Source organism: Ixodes scapularis, unplaced genomic scaffold (genome assembly GCF_016920785.2).
Source record: "Ixodes scapularis isolate PalLabHiFi unplaced genomic scaffold, ASM1692078v2 ptg003432l_1__unscaffolded, whole genome shotgun sequence".
Lineage (NCBI taxonomy): Eukaryota > Metazoa > Arthropoda > Arachnida > Ixodida > Ixodidae > Ixodes > Ixodes scapularis.
The window spans coordinates 16,271-28,942 of record NW_024610328.1 but is presented as its reverse complement, the minus strand read 5'-3'; the positions used below and the strand labels follow the sequence as shown (position 1 = coordinate 28,942).

The 12,672-nt window shown below is 44.9% G+C and overlaps 1 protein-coding gene across 1 annotated transcript; it reads right to left on the bottom strand.

Annotated features, from left to right (window-relative positions):
* Nucleotides 1-5,731: 5,731 nt before the first annotated feature.
* Nucleotides 5,732-11,917, bottom strand: LOC121834698 ((3R)-3-hydroxyacyl-CoA dehydrogenase-like). The gene is made up of 3 exons (XM_042288423.1): nucleotides 11,725-11,917; nucleotides 6,769-6,959; nucleotides 5,732-6,220 (listed from the first exon to the last, which is right to left on the bottom strand). The coding sequence occupies exons 1-3, from the start codon at nucleotides 11,891-11,893 to the stop codon at nucleotides 5,819-5,821; spliced, it is 762 nt and encodes a 253-aa protein (XP_042144357.1). The 5' UTR covers nucleotides 11,894-11,917; the 3' UTR covers nucleotides 5,732-5,818.
* Nucleotides 11,918-12,672: the final 755 nt, after the last annotated feature.

Here is a 12,672-nt window from a genome sequence, read left to right as displayed (position 1 = left end):
ATCGTCAACCGTCACTCACCAAATGTCTACTTTACCATTGATCATTGACGACTGGAATTCACTCTGCCTTGTCGTAATTGTTTCCTTATCTGATACTAAGAAATTTTCTGCAGCCATTAGCTTATTTTTTCTAACCCATAACTAGATTACAGCGTGTTTTTGTGGATAAATTGTTTTGTTATTTGTTTTTTTTTAAGTGTTCACTCCCTTGCATAATGCCCCTTGGGCCTTCAAGGAATAATAAATAATGGCGATGATGATGTGTAAATGATATGTACAAACAACTGCACTGTAAGCAGCGGGTGGCGCTACGCTCACGCACACCTTGAGCACTGATCAGAATTACGTGGTTTAGACTAGAAATTACCGCGAATAAGAAAGTATGACTAGTTATTTCAGAAAGCAATGTACGGGCTCTCTTGATCATCTCATATATGCCAAGGGCCTACACATTAAGTTGCAGCCGCCTGCGTTCACGATAAAGAATATCCAAGACGCCCTCTGCTTGAACTTCTATGTCACGGTAAACATTCAAAAACGCCAGACCAAGCAGTCGTTCATTCAAAGGGGACGCTTTCAGATATATCTTCAACCGTCATAGCAGAGGTCGTAGTGAAGAGAACAAGTGCTCAGCTCCCACCGTTGTTACGCGCAGAGCCATTAGGATCTTGAAGAGACAATGGAGATTTAGGAATTGGCGGCGTGCGCAAACTACAGGGGGCTCTTCTCAAGCTATCATAATCATCGTTTGTGACGTCACGGGTAGGACAGACTGGGACAGACCGTGCAGTTCTTAAATCCTCGGCTCGTCAGCTCGCTTCATGCGCTGTTGGGGTAACGCGCGGCAAAGTCTCTTTCACGGGTTATGTTTATTTGGTGAAGTGATATTTGTAGTAGGACATTTTACCAAAGCTTTCAACCACATGTGGCACACGTAGTCGTGGGAAACAAACACTTTTGGAGCTGAGGTGTTGAAGTGGTCGGACGGTGGTGTGCTGTTCTCTATCCCGTATAAAAATCTGAACGAGGAAAAAAAATATTCAGCGCTTCGTCGCACTACAGCGTCTACTACGGCGAATAGGGTGTCTTTTTGATTCGGACAAAACGAAACTAAAAAAGAAATAACTCATCAAATTGAAAAAGGGAAAGCGAAATGCGAGAGCCCCTCGCGTGTGTAGTGAATACTTCAGTGAAAGCAACTCCGTGTACCCTTTTGGTTCCGATGTGTCCTGTGAGTGTCGGACTCTTATTAGTTCCGAGTTCATTCATTTTCTTTTAATTTTCTAAACCTGTAAACGAACATTTCCTCTAAATAACTGGCAGGAAGAAGTGGAGGCTGGCTTTCGGAGTCGTTTTGACTTAATCTCTGCCTATTCACCCGGCCGACCCGAAACGTGCGAGACCCCTTCGCGATCGAATTAATCTAGTAAGTCGGTGACACTTCAGCGTCATAGAAAATAAGGAATCTACCTGCTATAAATTACTACCGTTTGTTTGTTTCGTTTTGCGAACCCAAATGCGCATAATACGTGATGCGCACCTCAGTGAACGATTTGAATTTGGTAAACAATTCTTGGTAAAAATGGGATACAACAAATTAATCAATAGCCCGAAATTGCCAGGCAATGGCTGACAATTTAAGAATTTATGGAATATTCTTCTTTTCTTTCGAGGAGAAGTTGCGATGTAACAAACTTTTCTACCACGTTCTCGATTTGGGAGGAGCTAAGCGTCAGTCCCTGACCAGCATTTGCTCGGCAGCAGCTGTCGAGTCACACCTGGATAGAAGCGTCGGTATCGGCAAGCTCAATGCAGCTAAAACAAGTGTGCAGCGCTTTCCAACGCAACTGTGCGCATGTGCACAGTTAAGAAGACACTACGTCGATTACTCTGGTGAATGCAAAACCTTTTTCCAAACAACCTTCACAGACACGAAGAAAAAAAGAGTCAGAGGTTTTGAATAGCCCTGACGCACGCCGCTCAAGCTATAATGTAATGCTCCAGGCTTGTTTTTGAACATTTATAGTTTTTCTAATAAAAAAAGCAACTTCGACGCGCTGTTATTTATTAGAAAGATCACTCACAAAAACGTTACATTCGTTTCTTTAATAAATAAACCGTTTTAATCTGCATAGTTGCGAACTAAAATAGTCACTCCGTGCTTTGACATAGCGCGTCGTCTGCTCGCATCCTACCAGCTGCGTCGTAGAAGGGAATCCGCGAGGTGGCGCAACCAAAAACATCTCGTCGTCAATAGGGCCTCTGGACAGTATGTATGATCTCTATGCTCCGAACAGATGACGACCACCTGTAGCGCGGACGTGACGGGAGTTTCACATTTCTCGTCTTGCATTTGGAAGCCCACATGAGCAGCTCGCGCTGGAGTTCAGGAACTGAAACCAGGCCTGAATAGTGCTCCAAAAACTCTTCAGCACCGGGAGCTGCCCCGCTTTCCAAGATCTTTGCAGACAGAAGCGACGAAAGTAATTGCAACATACACCTGAGCTTTTTTTAATCTCCCATGTAACTGTGTGATCAGGTAATTTACGAAAGGAAGGAACACGGAGCGCTTAAAATGCTCTTCCGTGCTTCTAGCGGGAATGTTACAGCGGTGACGTTGCTAACTTGTTACTTGCGACATCTCAATTTCAACTTCCGCTGTCTCGGCCATTTTAATGGCGGCTTGGAATATGGCCTAGAGTTTGTAGGTGGACGTTTGCTTCAATTTTTAAGCTTCGAATTTGTTTCTTGCTGTTTAAAGTTTTGGGACAGTATAGCTATCTTTTTGTTTTGTCTGGCCGGCACACGTTGGTAACGCAGCGCTACCTCGAAAATCGGAGGGAGTTGTGTGCTGTGAGCAAGCTTTTAAAGTTGGTGGGCCGCAACTATGACGACAGTAGAACAGGGAGGCCAAATGAAGCCTGCAACGTTTTAAAAAGTAACAATGCAGCTTCACCTGTTTTATCTTAACAGCGCCTCCCTAATCTCTGCGTGAGCAACTCTAGCGCCAAGGTCACATTGCTTTTGAACCCCTCCCGAAATAAAATCCTGGCTACGCCACCAAATGAGGCCATTCTTAGCCGAGCAGTGCGGGAAGCCAAGCTCGGTTTTTGCAGTGGACACGAAGGCGCAGAGGCGATGCGGCGTGCTGTGGCATGCTGCGGGCCACTGCGTAAAAAGCATTGTGCGGCGTGCGGCGACGAGTCGTTCATGCCCCGTCTATGTCGTTTTTTCGTTTCCTGTTTGCCTTTCGATCGCAAAAAGCGCGCCCGCGGGTCGCGTGTCGTCGTGGTATGTGGTGTCGGTGTCGTGCCGTGGTGAAGTATTGGCAAGGTCGACTTTCAGGTGAGGGGACAAAGGACAAACCCTTCAGTAAGGTAGAGCGTTCAGGAGCAGTGAGGGGTAAATCGTCTGCTGTGGTGACAACATCGTTGCGTTGGACGGCGGCCTGGTCATTTTGGGGGAAGAGACTGTCTAGTTTTCTTGATTTAGAGGCGAGACCATTGGCGTAGAGATACGAGTTGACCTCTCGAATTGGGTCGATAATTTTGCGTGAGCGATAATGGAAAGCTGAGTCAAGGGACTTGGGCACAGTGGTTATGATTGGATCTGAGATGTGTCATCATTAGCTTGAGAGCAGCATTATCAAATTTTTGGTTGTGATACTTTCAAAGGGCCGGATAATTAAACGTATTGACAGAGTGCAGGCGAAAGCCATCAAAGATTACCCGGTTGCGTAGGCACCGCTTCAAAAAAGAAAAGCGACTAGCTGCCTTAGTGAACTTGAGGGTCGTCGAAAAAAAAAATTGCGGTGGCTTAGCTCGGCTATGCCAGAATATACCTAGCGTGAGCTTATTCGCACAAAATGAGAGGCGTTATCAAGCAGCTCCGGTGCAGCGTCAGGCTTGGCTACTGCGCAACAGAGGCACACAGCTGGGCACGCGGCAGCGCCAGTGAGTCTGCCACGGCTATGAAGTCACTCCTCTGGAATGCGAAGACCGGCGAGGCGCGCGCGGTGGCGGAGGAGCCCGCCGCGGCGGCGGCTCCGGCACGCCAGCTGTGCGCTGTGTGACGTCACTGCTCCTCGCGTTTGCGCAGACCGGCAAGGCGCGCACGGTGGTGGCGGAGCTCGCGGCGACGGGGCCTCCGCCCCGCCAGCTGTGCGCCGTGTGACGTCACTGCTCCTCGCGCTTGCACAGCACGGAGCACGGCTCATTATGCGAGTCACGCGAAACTGCTCGACCTCGGCCTGTGTAGCTCACACTACAAAATCTAGAGTTGGGTAGAATTCGGGACGTGGCAAAGTATGAAAACCGGGTGGTGGGCTGTTCAATAAGAGAAGGAAGGAATTGAGAAACACGATTAAGACACTACGAAGAGTGTTTGCACCTACATCAGACATCAAGGAAGAGGTGTGGGCTCAGAATTTGAAGATGTGGGGTTCTGCCAGGCACTGTTAGTATATTAGTAGGGATATGAAAGGAACGGGATGGTGCCAGGGTAAAAGAGGTGAACGACGTTTCAACCAAACGGTCTTCTTCAGGGATACTTAAAAGAGAGATGTCAGATCCAAAGATATATACAATGTATATACAAAAGGCGGTGGCAACACGTGACAGATGTGACGTGCTGGAGTAAGAGAAGGAGGGGGAAACGTTGTCAGGTAAGTTTCTAGAGGTCTGTGAGTCAATCGGAGGAGAAATACGGAAAGGGGGGACTTAGCGCACCCCTCGTGACCACCGAAATAATCTTTTTTTTTTTTTTTTCCAAGAAGGGGGAGAGAGAAAGTAGCGGGCGAAAGTGGAATGTCTAATAGCCGAAAGGAAACTTTTTTGTTTAGACAGGACGGGATTTAAGCTTATAGGTTAAAATTAATTAATTTTCTTCCTTTTTACGCGAGGTGGCTGTGTTGACGACTGATTTGACGACGGATACTTAAGTGTTGGGTTCGGAATGATTTGTGGGAAGAAGTGTTTAGATACGTGTGTGGAGAAGTCATGTGTAAGTCAGCCCACTCATTCTCGTCTGACAAGTATGTGGTGCTCTCAAAAGCGTTCGTAGAGTTTCGCCGATATATAAAATTCCGGTCCGAGTGTGCAGGATATAATGCATATCAAATTATAAGCTTTACAGGTATGACTGTTAGGGCTTCTCATCAGCAGGTTTTCAGCAAGACCGCTGTGTTTGCACGTAAGGAATTCCAAAGCGCCGCACGGCGTGGTACCGGGGAGCCAAGTTGAAGGTTTTGTGGACCGGTAGTCGCTCAAATGTGCAAATCCCTTTTAGTGCTTTACTATATTCTTCAATAAATACATACGATGTGAGTACGGGAGAGATAATTATATTATTTTGACCCAAAAATGAAATAAAATCTCCCTAAGACGATATTTGCAACAAGTATACCTTTGCTATGCATTGCGGCTGTAAGAAATAAATACCATGACACGATATTTATTTATTCATACTTCATTCTGCCGCGCCCCTTGGGGCATAAGAGCAGTGAGAGAGGCAGCTCAGGGGTTGAAGAATGAGCGTGGCGCATATGTTACAGAAAATAGTGAGGGTGGTAACAGCTTCCAGTCTCTTGCAGTATAAACAGAAAATGGTGAGTGGCAGTGTGTGAAAGTTTCGGTATTGAATGAGTATCTCATATTGTTGGTGGGTCTTAGTGTAACAGACATATTTTGGGGAGCACTGGAGTAAGCAAGACATCATTTCACAACACTTCCGAAAAAGATTAGAACAGTTTTATTGCATTCACGCCAAATACACACACCCAAAAAGAAGAATATTGTTTTCCTCTGGTTGAAACTTTGTATCAGGCGCACATTCCACCAGCTACCTCAACGCTCGTGGCAGTAATATACGAGCTACCAGAGCTGCACAAATATCTTGCCACGTCGGCCACTTCCTCGGGACGTGCGAACCTCTTCAGGATAGTTGCTTTGGCGGCTTCTTTCCTTGACTCCTCGGGCATGATGGCTACAATGGGAGTGTCGGTTGGTCCGGGCAGGATGGTGTTCACTCTTATGTTTGTTCCGGCCAACTCTTGGGCCAGAGACTTTGTGAATGCTATGACGCCGCCCTTGGAAGCTGCGTAGGCGGCAAACATGGCGTATCCGCTCTTGCCCGCGATGCTGGCTATGTTAACTATAGAGCCCTCGGGTACTTTTCTCTTCAGCATCTCCCTCACAGCAGCCTGGTTAACCAGGAATGTGCCCTGAAAAAGAAATGAGTATGTGATTTTTCAGAGTGTTATTAGTTACGATTAGTGTTCCGTCTTTTTGGTGTTTATTGTATTCATTGAACTCTTCCATGTGTGATGCTGTGTTTATTATTTGCGTAAATTTTGCTTTATCGTTGAGAATACTCGGCGTTGAAAACGGAATCGGTGTTTATCAGGTGTATGCAAAACGGAGTACAAGAGAGTTTGATTCTATACCTTTAGGGAACATGCTGCGCAGGACTCGATTGCACTGAAATTGTCTTTCTGCCAGTAAGGGACAATCAGTGGTTGTTGATGAAAGAAGTTTCATCACCAGCAGTTCAGTGAGGGCGGTACTCCGGGTCAACAAAAGATTCAGCTGAAGATCGAGATATCTTGAAGTTTGGGATCCCATTTCAAAATATTGATTGAAATCGGGAATTTACAGCTTTCCCCGATTTCGACAAAATCGGCTCGGGGGGTTAATTCTTAAAATTTCCCGGCAAATGCAAAAAAAAAAAAAAAAAAAAAAAAAAACGCAATTTTTGACGTTTTACACCAACCTTGAGGTTCACTCGCAGCAGTTCGTCGTAGTCGTCTTCTGTCATATCCACGACGGCACACCATTTGCCCACACCAGCACAGTGCACCACGATGCTCAAAGGACTCCGGCACTGAGAGCCGACGCTGTCTATGAGGGAAGTAACAGAGGACGAATCGCCCACGTCCACGTGAAGAGCCATGTGAGATTCTCCTGGTAAATAGGAAGCACCATGGTTAGCTGCAGGTTAGATGTCACCTTATGACTTTGGCAAATCTGGAAGTTTTGACACATCTTCCCCGTTTGAACTCTCTGGTACATGACAAAAATGGACCTTTGCCTGGTGTGCGACAGGTACGGAAGAATTAATTTAATTCCACCTGAAATAAAGTACAACAACGCGTCTTCTAGGTGCACCGTTCAAAAGATGCACCCGGATTTAGAAATCATCCGGTGACCTTTTAGAGATTCGTGTAGCACACTAAGAACTGAACCAACGACGAGCTTGCCGTCAGTAAAGCAGCCAGATGTTAACACTTACCTTGCATATTGAGTGTATACAAGGCAAGGGATGGTTGATTTTTAATAATTAGATAGCTGGCTAACCCTACGATATCTAGGTCGAACTGACAATTTCCCAAAGCAGGCATGTGTCGGTTAATACAGAGACATTCGGGTTGTATCTGCAAGCCCCTAGTATCGGCAGACACGAAAAACATATCTCAGCATAAATGCGTTCAAAGGATATTACTGAAGTCTGCTTGCGATATTTAATATTATAGGTATTTCCAAGGCGACCTGCACAATCAGACCGGCCTGATTGATTGATTAAAGGGACCATGAAGGCAATTTAGTTTTTTTTTTAAAAGAAGGTGTTTTCGGAAGAATTGGGGTCCTGGCATGCCACACAATTTTTTCTAGAACGTTGTGACTCTTATTTCTGTACCTGCAAATAAATTTGCCAAACCGAAACAAACATTCCGATTTCTTCCCTTTTTCGCCTCTGTAAAAAGAAGTGACGTCAGGGAGCACTGTCGGCATCGGTAGGATTTAGTGCACACTCAGTGTGGTTCCCGTGGTTCGCTCTAGCGCACGGCGGCCTGTGAAGAAAACCTGGAAGAAATGGACGACAACGCCGCGCTCGCAAACGAGTTTGAGCTCCCGTTCAGCGACCTCACGCCGACTGAACGGGAGATGCTACAAAGGACGCAGAACTCTGGATTGGCGCTATACGAGGGCGCCCTAGACCTACCACAAACTCCTCGGTCGCCGCCTCCAGAGCGACTCCCCGCTCCACTTTTACCCAGACTCCGGCTGACGTGAAGGTGCTGATCAAAGTCTTCTGGTCGGAAATGCGACAATCAAATCCTGATACCGCTGTCCACAACTCTACGCAAGACGACGGCGCGCAACTAAATGCTACGCATTGCTGCATCGGTCGGCAGTTTATGCAAACTAACGTCGCCCGATCGACCGCACGTCTTTAGCCGACCTTTCGCGCAACCTACTACTGCACATAAACGCGGCGTGATTGGTGAGACACCAGTTCGCAAAGCGAACACGAGACAACGCACGAAACCAAAACCAAAAGTCCGCCGCCCCCGGCGCTCGTACCTTTTTCTTTCTTTTTTTTGTCCATGGTTGCTCGATGCATTTTACGCGCCCGAGGTAGCAGTGCGGGATGCGTTCAACCAGTGACAAACGGAGGGATCGCTTCAGATTATGTTTTTATACATGGTATGAAACCCAACTACAACTTCAAAAGATTATCCAACGCTCAAATAAAAAAATGTTCATCCCATCTCACCACCGAAATCGAAACCAAGAGCGCGTCTATCGTTTGAACCAATCGCCAGACGAGGTGCCCGTTGTCGTCACGCTTCGGCGCACGTTAGTTCACCTTTCTGCCGCCGCCTCTGTGGGGTCGCAGCGTTCCCGGCGCTATTATTACCGCGCCTGTTTGCTCGATTGGTGCGGCACCCAAACTTCTCTTCGGGCTAGAACTTGGTCAACAGTATCTGAGACGTGCCTGCCATCCATTTCAATCGTCGAATAAAACTTCGAAACTGCCTTCATGGTCCCTTTAAGTAAAGAAAAGGTTGTTACAAAAATATTGTTTATTCTTTAATGGGCACGTTAGAGTACACAGACACAAATGATGACAAACATCGCAACTGGCAAGTAGCCAGTTCGTGCTTTATAGCTGGCGGTATAGAGTGGCAATTTATAATTACACCCATCATTAAAAAAACGTTTTTTATTAGATATTTCAGCTTACAATCGACAAAACCTGAGCTATATTTTTGTTCAAGAAGTACTCAACAGGAAACAAAAACTATGAGGTAAAAGAAGAAGGACTCGCGGGGAAACAAAAACTATGAGATAAAACAAGAAATACCCATCAGGAATTAAAAACTATAAAATGAAACATTCGCCCTTTCCAAGAGCGGTGACGTCAGAAGAACCCTGAGTTCTGGTTGGCTTTGATTGGAAGGATCGTCGATGCACCTCAATTCTAGATGCCTTGAGGTCTACCCATTTTTTTAATCGGCCTAAAAGAGCTCGGTGTTTTGACATCATCCCAGCCGCTGAGGCAAAACCAGACGGACCTGCACTCTGCATAAGCAGATTTGTACGTTACACGTTACTGTACGAAGTAACCTTCTTCGGTTACGATTTAGTAACGACCTAGTTACTTTTTAAGACAGAAAACGTAACATATATTCGTTACACTATTTTTAAAGTAATGAATAACGGTATCTAGGTACTTCCCGAGCGTGGCTCCCACAACACATATAAACTCTACCAAGTCTCCACCTCAGCTTGAGCCTCTAATTTGCACGACGAGGAGATCACAGACAGACCGTAAAATTGTGCGCAACGTATGTCAGTATGGCCTTAGTTATCCCAAAACAAACTCGTTAAAAAGTAAAGACGTATTAATGACCACACATATTAGACGCGGCTATTACCTTATAAAAAGGAAACATTAAGCGAAACGAGAAACTAACTCGTTTTCTTAAGCTGAGGCAACCCGTAACTTCTGAATCGCAGCAACGTGTGACGCACTGAGATAGGTATTGATTGAATACCGAACAGTGGTGTTTAGTTACATCATTTCAGGTAAAGTGCCGCTTGCGCATGCCTGTCTATAAGCGCTGGTAATTTTTTTAGAGCCGTTGCAAAATCGAAAATGACATTAACCTCTCACACAAATGTTTTCATAGTTCCTAGTTATTGCAGTACATAGTTACGTCCAAGCCACAATAGATCGTCCCTTGTCAAGTATACCACCTCTTCTGCAATCTATAGAGTTGTGAAAAGTATAATAGAAACATCCCATACAAAAATGGTATATGGTCGTCTATGAAAACTTCTATGACAGGCTATCACCCCCTATGGCCCTCGATGTTCGGCCGTAGAAATCCATTAATACAGCTACAGTCAGCTATAGAAACCATGGTCCTTTTCTAAAGATATGGAACCAATAAATTGGCTTGGCCCTCGTGTAGAAAATTGTATGGCGACAAGTCTAAAGGCTGGGAACCAATAAATTGTCTTAACCCGCCTATAGGAAATTGTACGGTCCCGAGTTGAAGGACTGGGAACCAATAACTTTTCTTTACTCGCCTAAACAATCCTATTGCCCCGAATGTAAAAACTGGGGACCAATAAATGCTCTTTAACCGCCTATAGAAACTTTTATGGCCCCGAGATGAAGGACTGGGAACCAATAAATTGTCTTTACCTATCTTTACACAATCTTCTGTCCCCTTTTCTTAAGACTATGGAACAATAAATTTTCTTTCCATGCCTATAGAAACGTTTATAGCACCGTGTCTAAAGACATAAAAAATAATGTACTTTAGCCTGCAGTACAAAATCGGATGTTTCTTAGGTTATAGGCCTGTGACCATTCAACTTTCTCTAGCCGGACTCAAAGAAGTGGATGCCTCGAAAGCTATCGACCAGTGACGATTAAATTTTCTTTAGCCAACTGAAGAAAAACTTAACCCCAAGGCTATTCGTGACTCCAGGAAACTATTGAGGGCGCGCTGATGAAGAAAAATGGTGGACGAAAGGAGCTCGTTTTCGTCTTTCAGCACGCTATAGCATGCTTGCTTAAAATAGCTATAAAATAACCAATAAAACATTCTTTAGCAGACCATAAAATTGCTAAGGACACAAAGGAAAAGCAACAGGCAGCTATAGCATGCTGGCTAAAGACAGCCATAGGATGACCCACAGAACTTCCTTTAGCAGGACATGTAAGAAGCGAGGACATGCCTAAAGTTACGAAAGGAAAAGCTATTGACAGCTATACCATGTCGGCTTAAGAGAGCCATAGTGTAAGCCACATAGAAGTCTTTAGCCAGCCATTAGAAAAACTAAAGAGCGCTAGTGCTATACAGTGATAGGGCTATAGACACACCTAAAGAGGTCCACTAAGACGACCAAAAAAATGCTAAAGACAGCATAATTTTTTTAGCTAATTGGGCCAATTAGCTTAAGCCGACCATACAAAACATTTCTAAAGCTGACCATAACACATTTTTTATGGGATACAGACGCCAACAAAACTAAAGAGTCTCCAAAATGGGCCTAGACTGCGCCTCACATAAAGTTCGACCTGCAGTCAACGCTACAATTCAATGGAGCTAATGACCCATTGTCAAAGGTTAATAATCACTGAACTTCTTGCCCTTGCGCGTTTGATGTCCTTAGCCAATACAATCACACACGAAAAGAACGCGAATAATTACGCTCATTTGCTGCGCTTGATTAGTTTAGTCAAAAATTGTAAACAAACAAAAATAAGAGCGCCATGACGATGCAGTTTTGGGCCCAGTTTGGCTTCATCCAATTCCAGAATTGTCAGCGGCCGGATGCGATGTCAAACGGTGTTAAATGAGATCGGTTTTGTGATTACAAATGCGTACGCGTGCCGAATAAGAGGTCACTGTAGGTATAACCAAACCTTTGAGCTCGGCAACTGTTGCTCTCGCCGCGTCCAAATTGATGTCGGCCAACGCGACCGTTGCCCCGTCCTTCGCCAGTGCATGGCAGACCGCTTTGCCAATGCCGCTTCCACCGCCCGTGACGATCGCCAGCCGATTGGAAAGGGACATCTTCGGTGGACGCTCCATGGACGCCGACGCTGTAAAATGCCAGCGTTAGACTTCTGAAAGGAACGCCACTCACCGCGCAACTTCTGTATTTTGTTTTCTGGCGGCCTCGTAGACTCCCTTAACAACACCACAATCGGAAACCAGTTTGGCGCCGGCGAAGGATCCTTCGGTGAGAGAAACACATATAATCACGGCCCCACACGGCAGGAAACTATTAAACGACATTCTCGAATAGGTGTCACCACTCGCTCTTGCTTGGCTTTGTGCAACTTGGTCGGTGACGACAACTTTTTTTTTTTAAAGTTCTCGTCTTTTTTTTCGGGCTGTTTTTTTTTTTTTTTTTTTTTTTTTTTTTTTTAAGTACAGTGTTTCAGAATCACTCTCTCCATCGTACTTGAGAAAACTATTTAGAAAACAGTAAGTATCTTCCTGCATGAGTCCAGATACCAGTTAGAATTTCTGTTGCACGAGAAGTGGCGTATTACAGTTATTTAAAGAGGTAATTCCATTATCTAATAAATTCGTTCTTGCTTGAACATATCTTACATTAATGACTAGCTGCTCACGTCGTTGTATTTTGCTGGCCTGTCTCATTTGAGGATTCAATGTATTTTTTTTTAGGTTTGTCAATGTTTGCGTTATGTGGCGCTTTCATCGTTTGTTATTAATCGTATCATAAGGCTCTCATTCTTCTGTATTAAGATATTGTGTGTTATCTTAATGATTTGTTACAGCCATTAAATACTTAGTTTATTTTTCATTTTATTTTTAAAAGTTTTTTTAAGTTTGTCACTTGA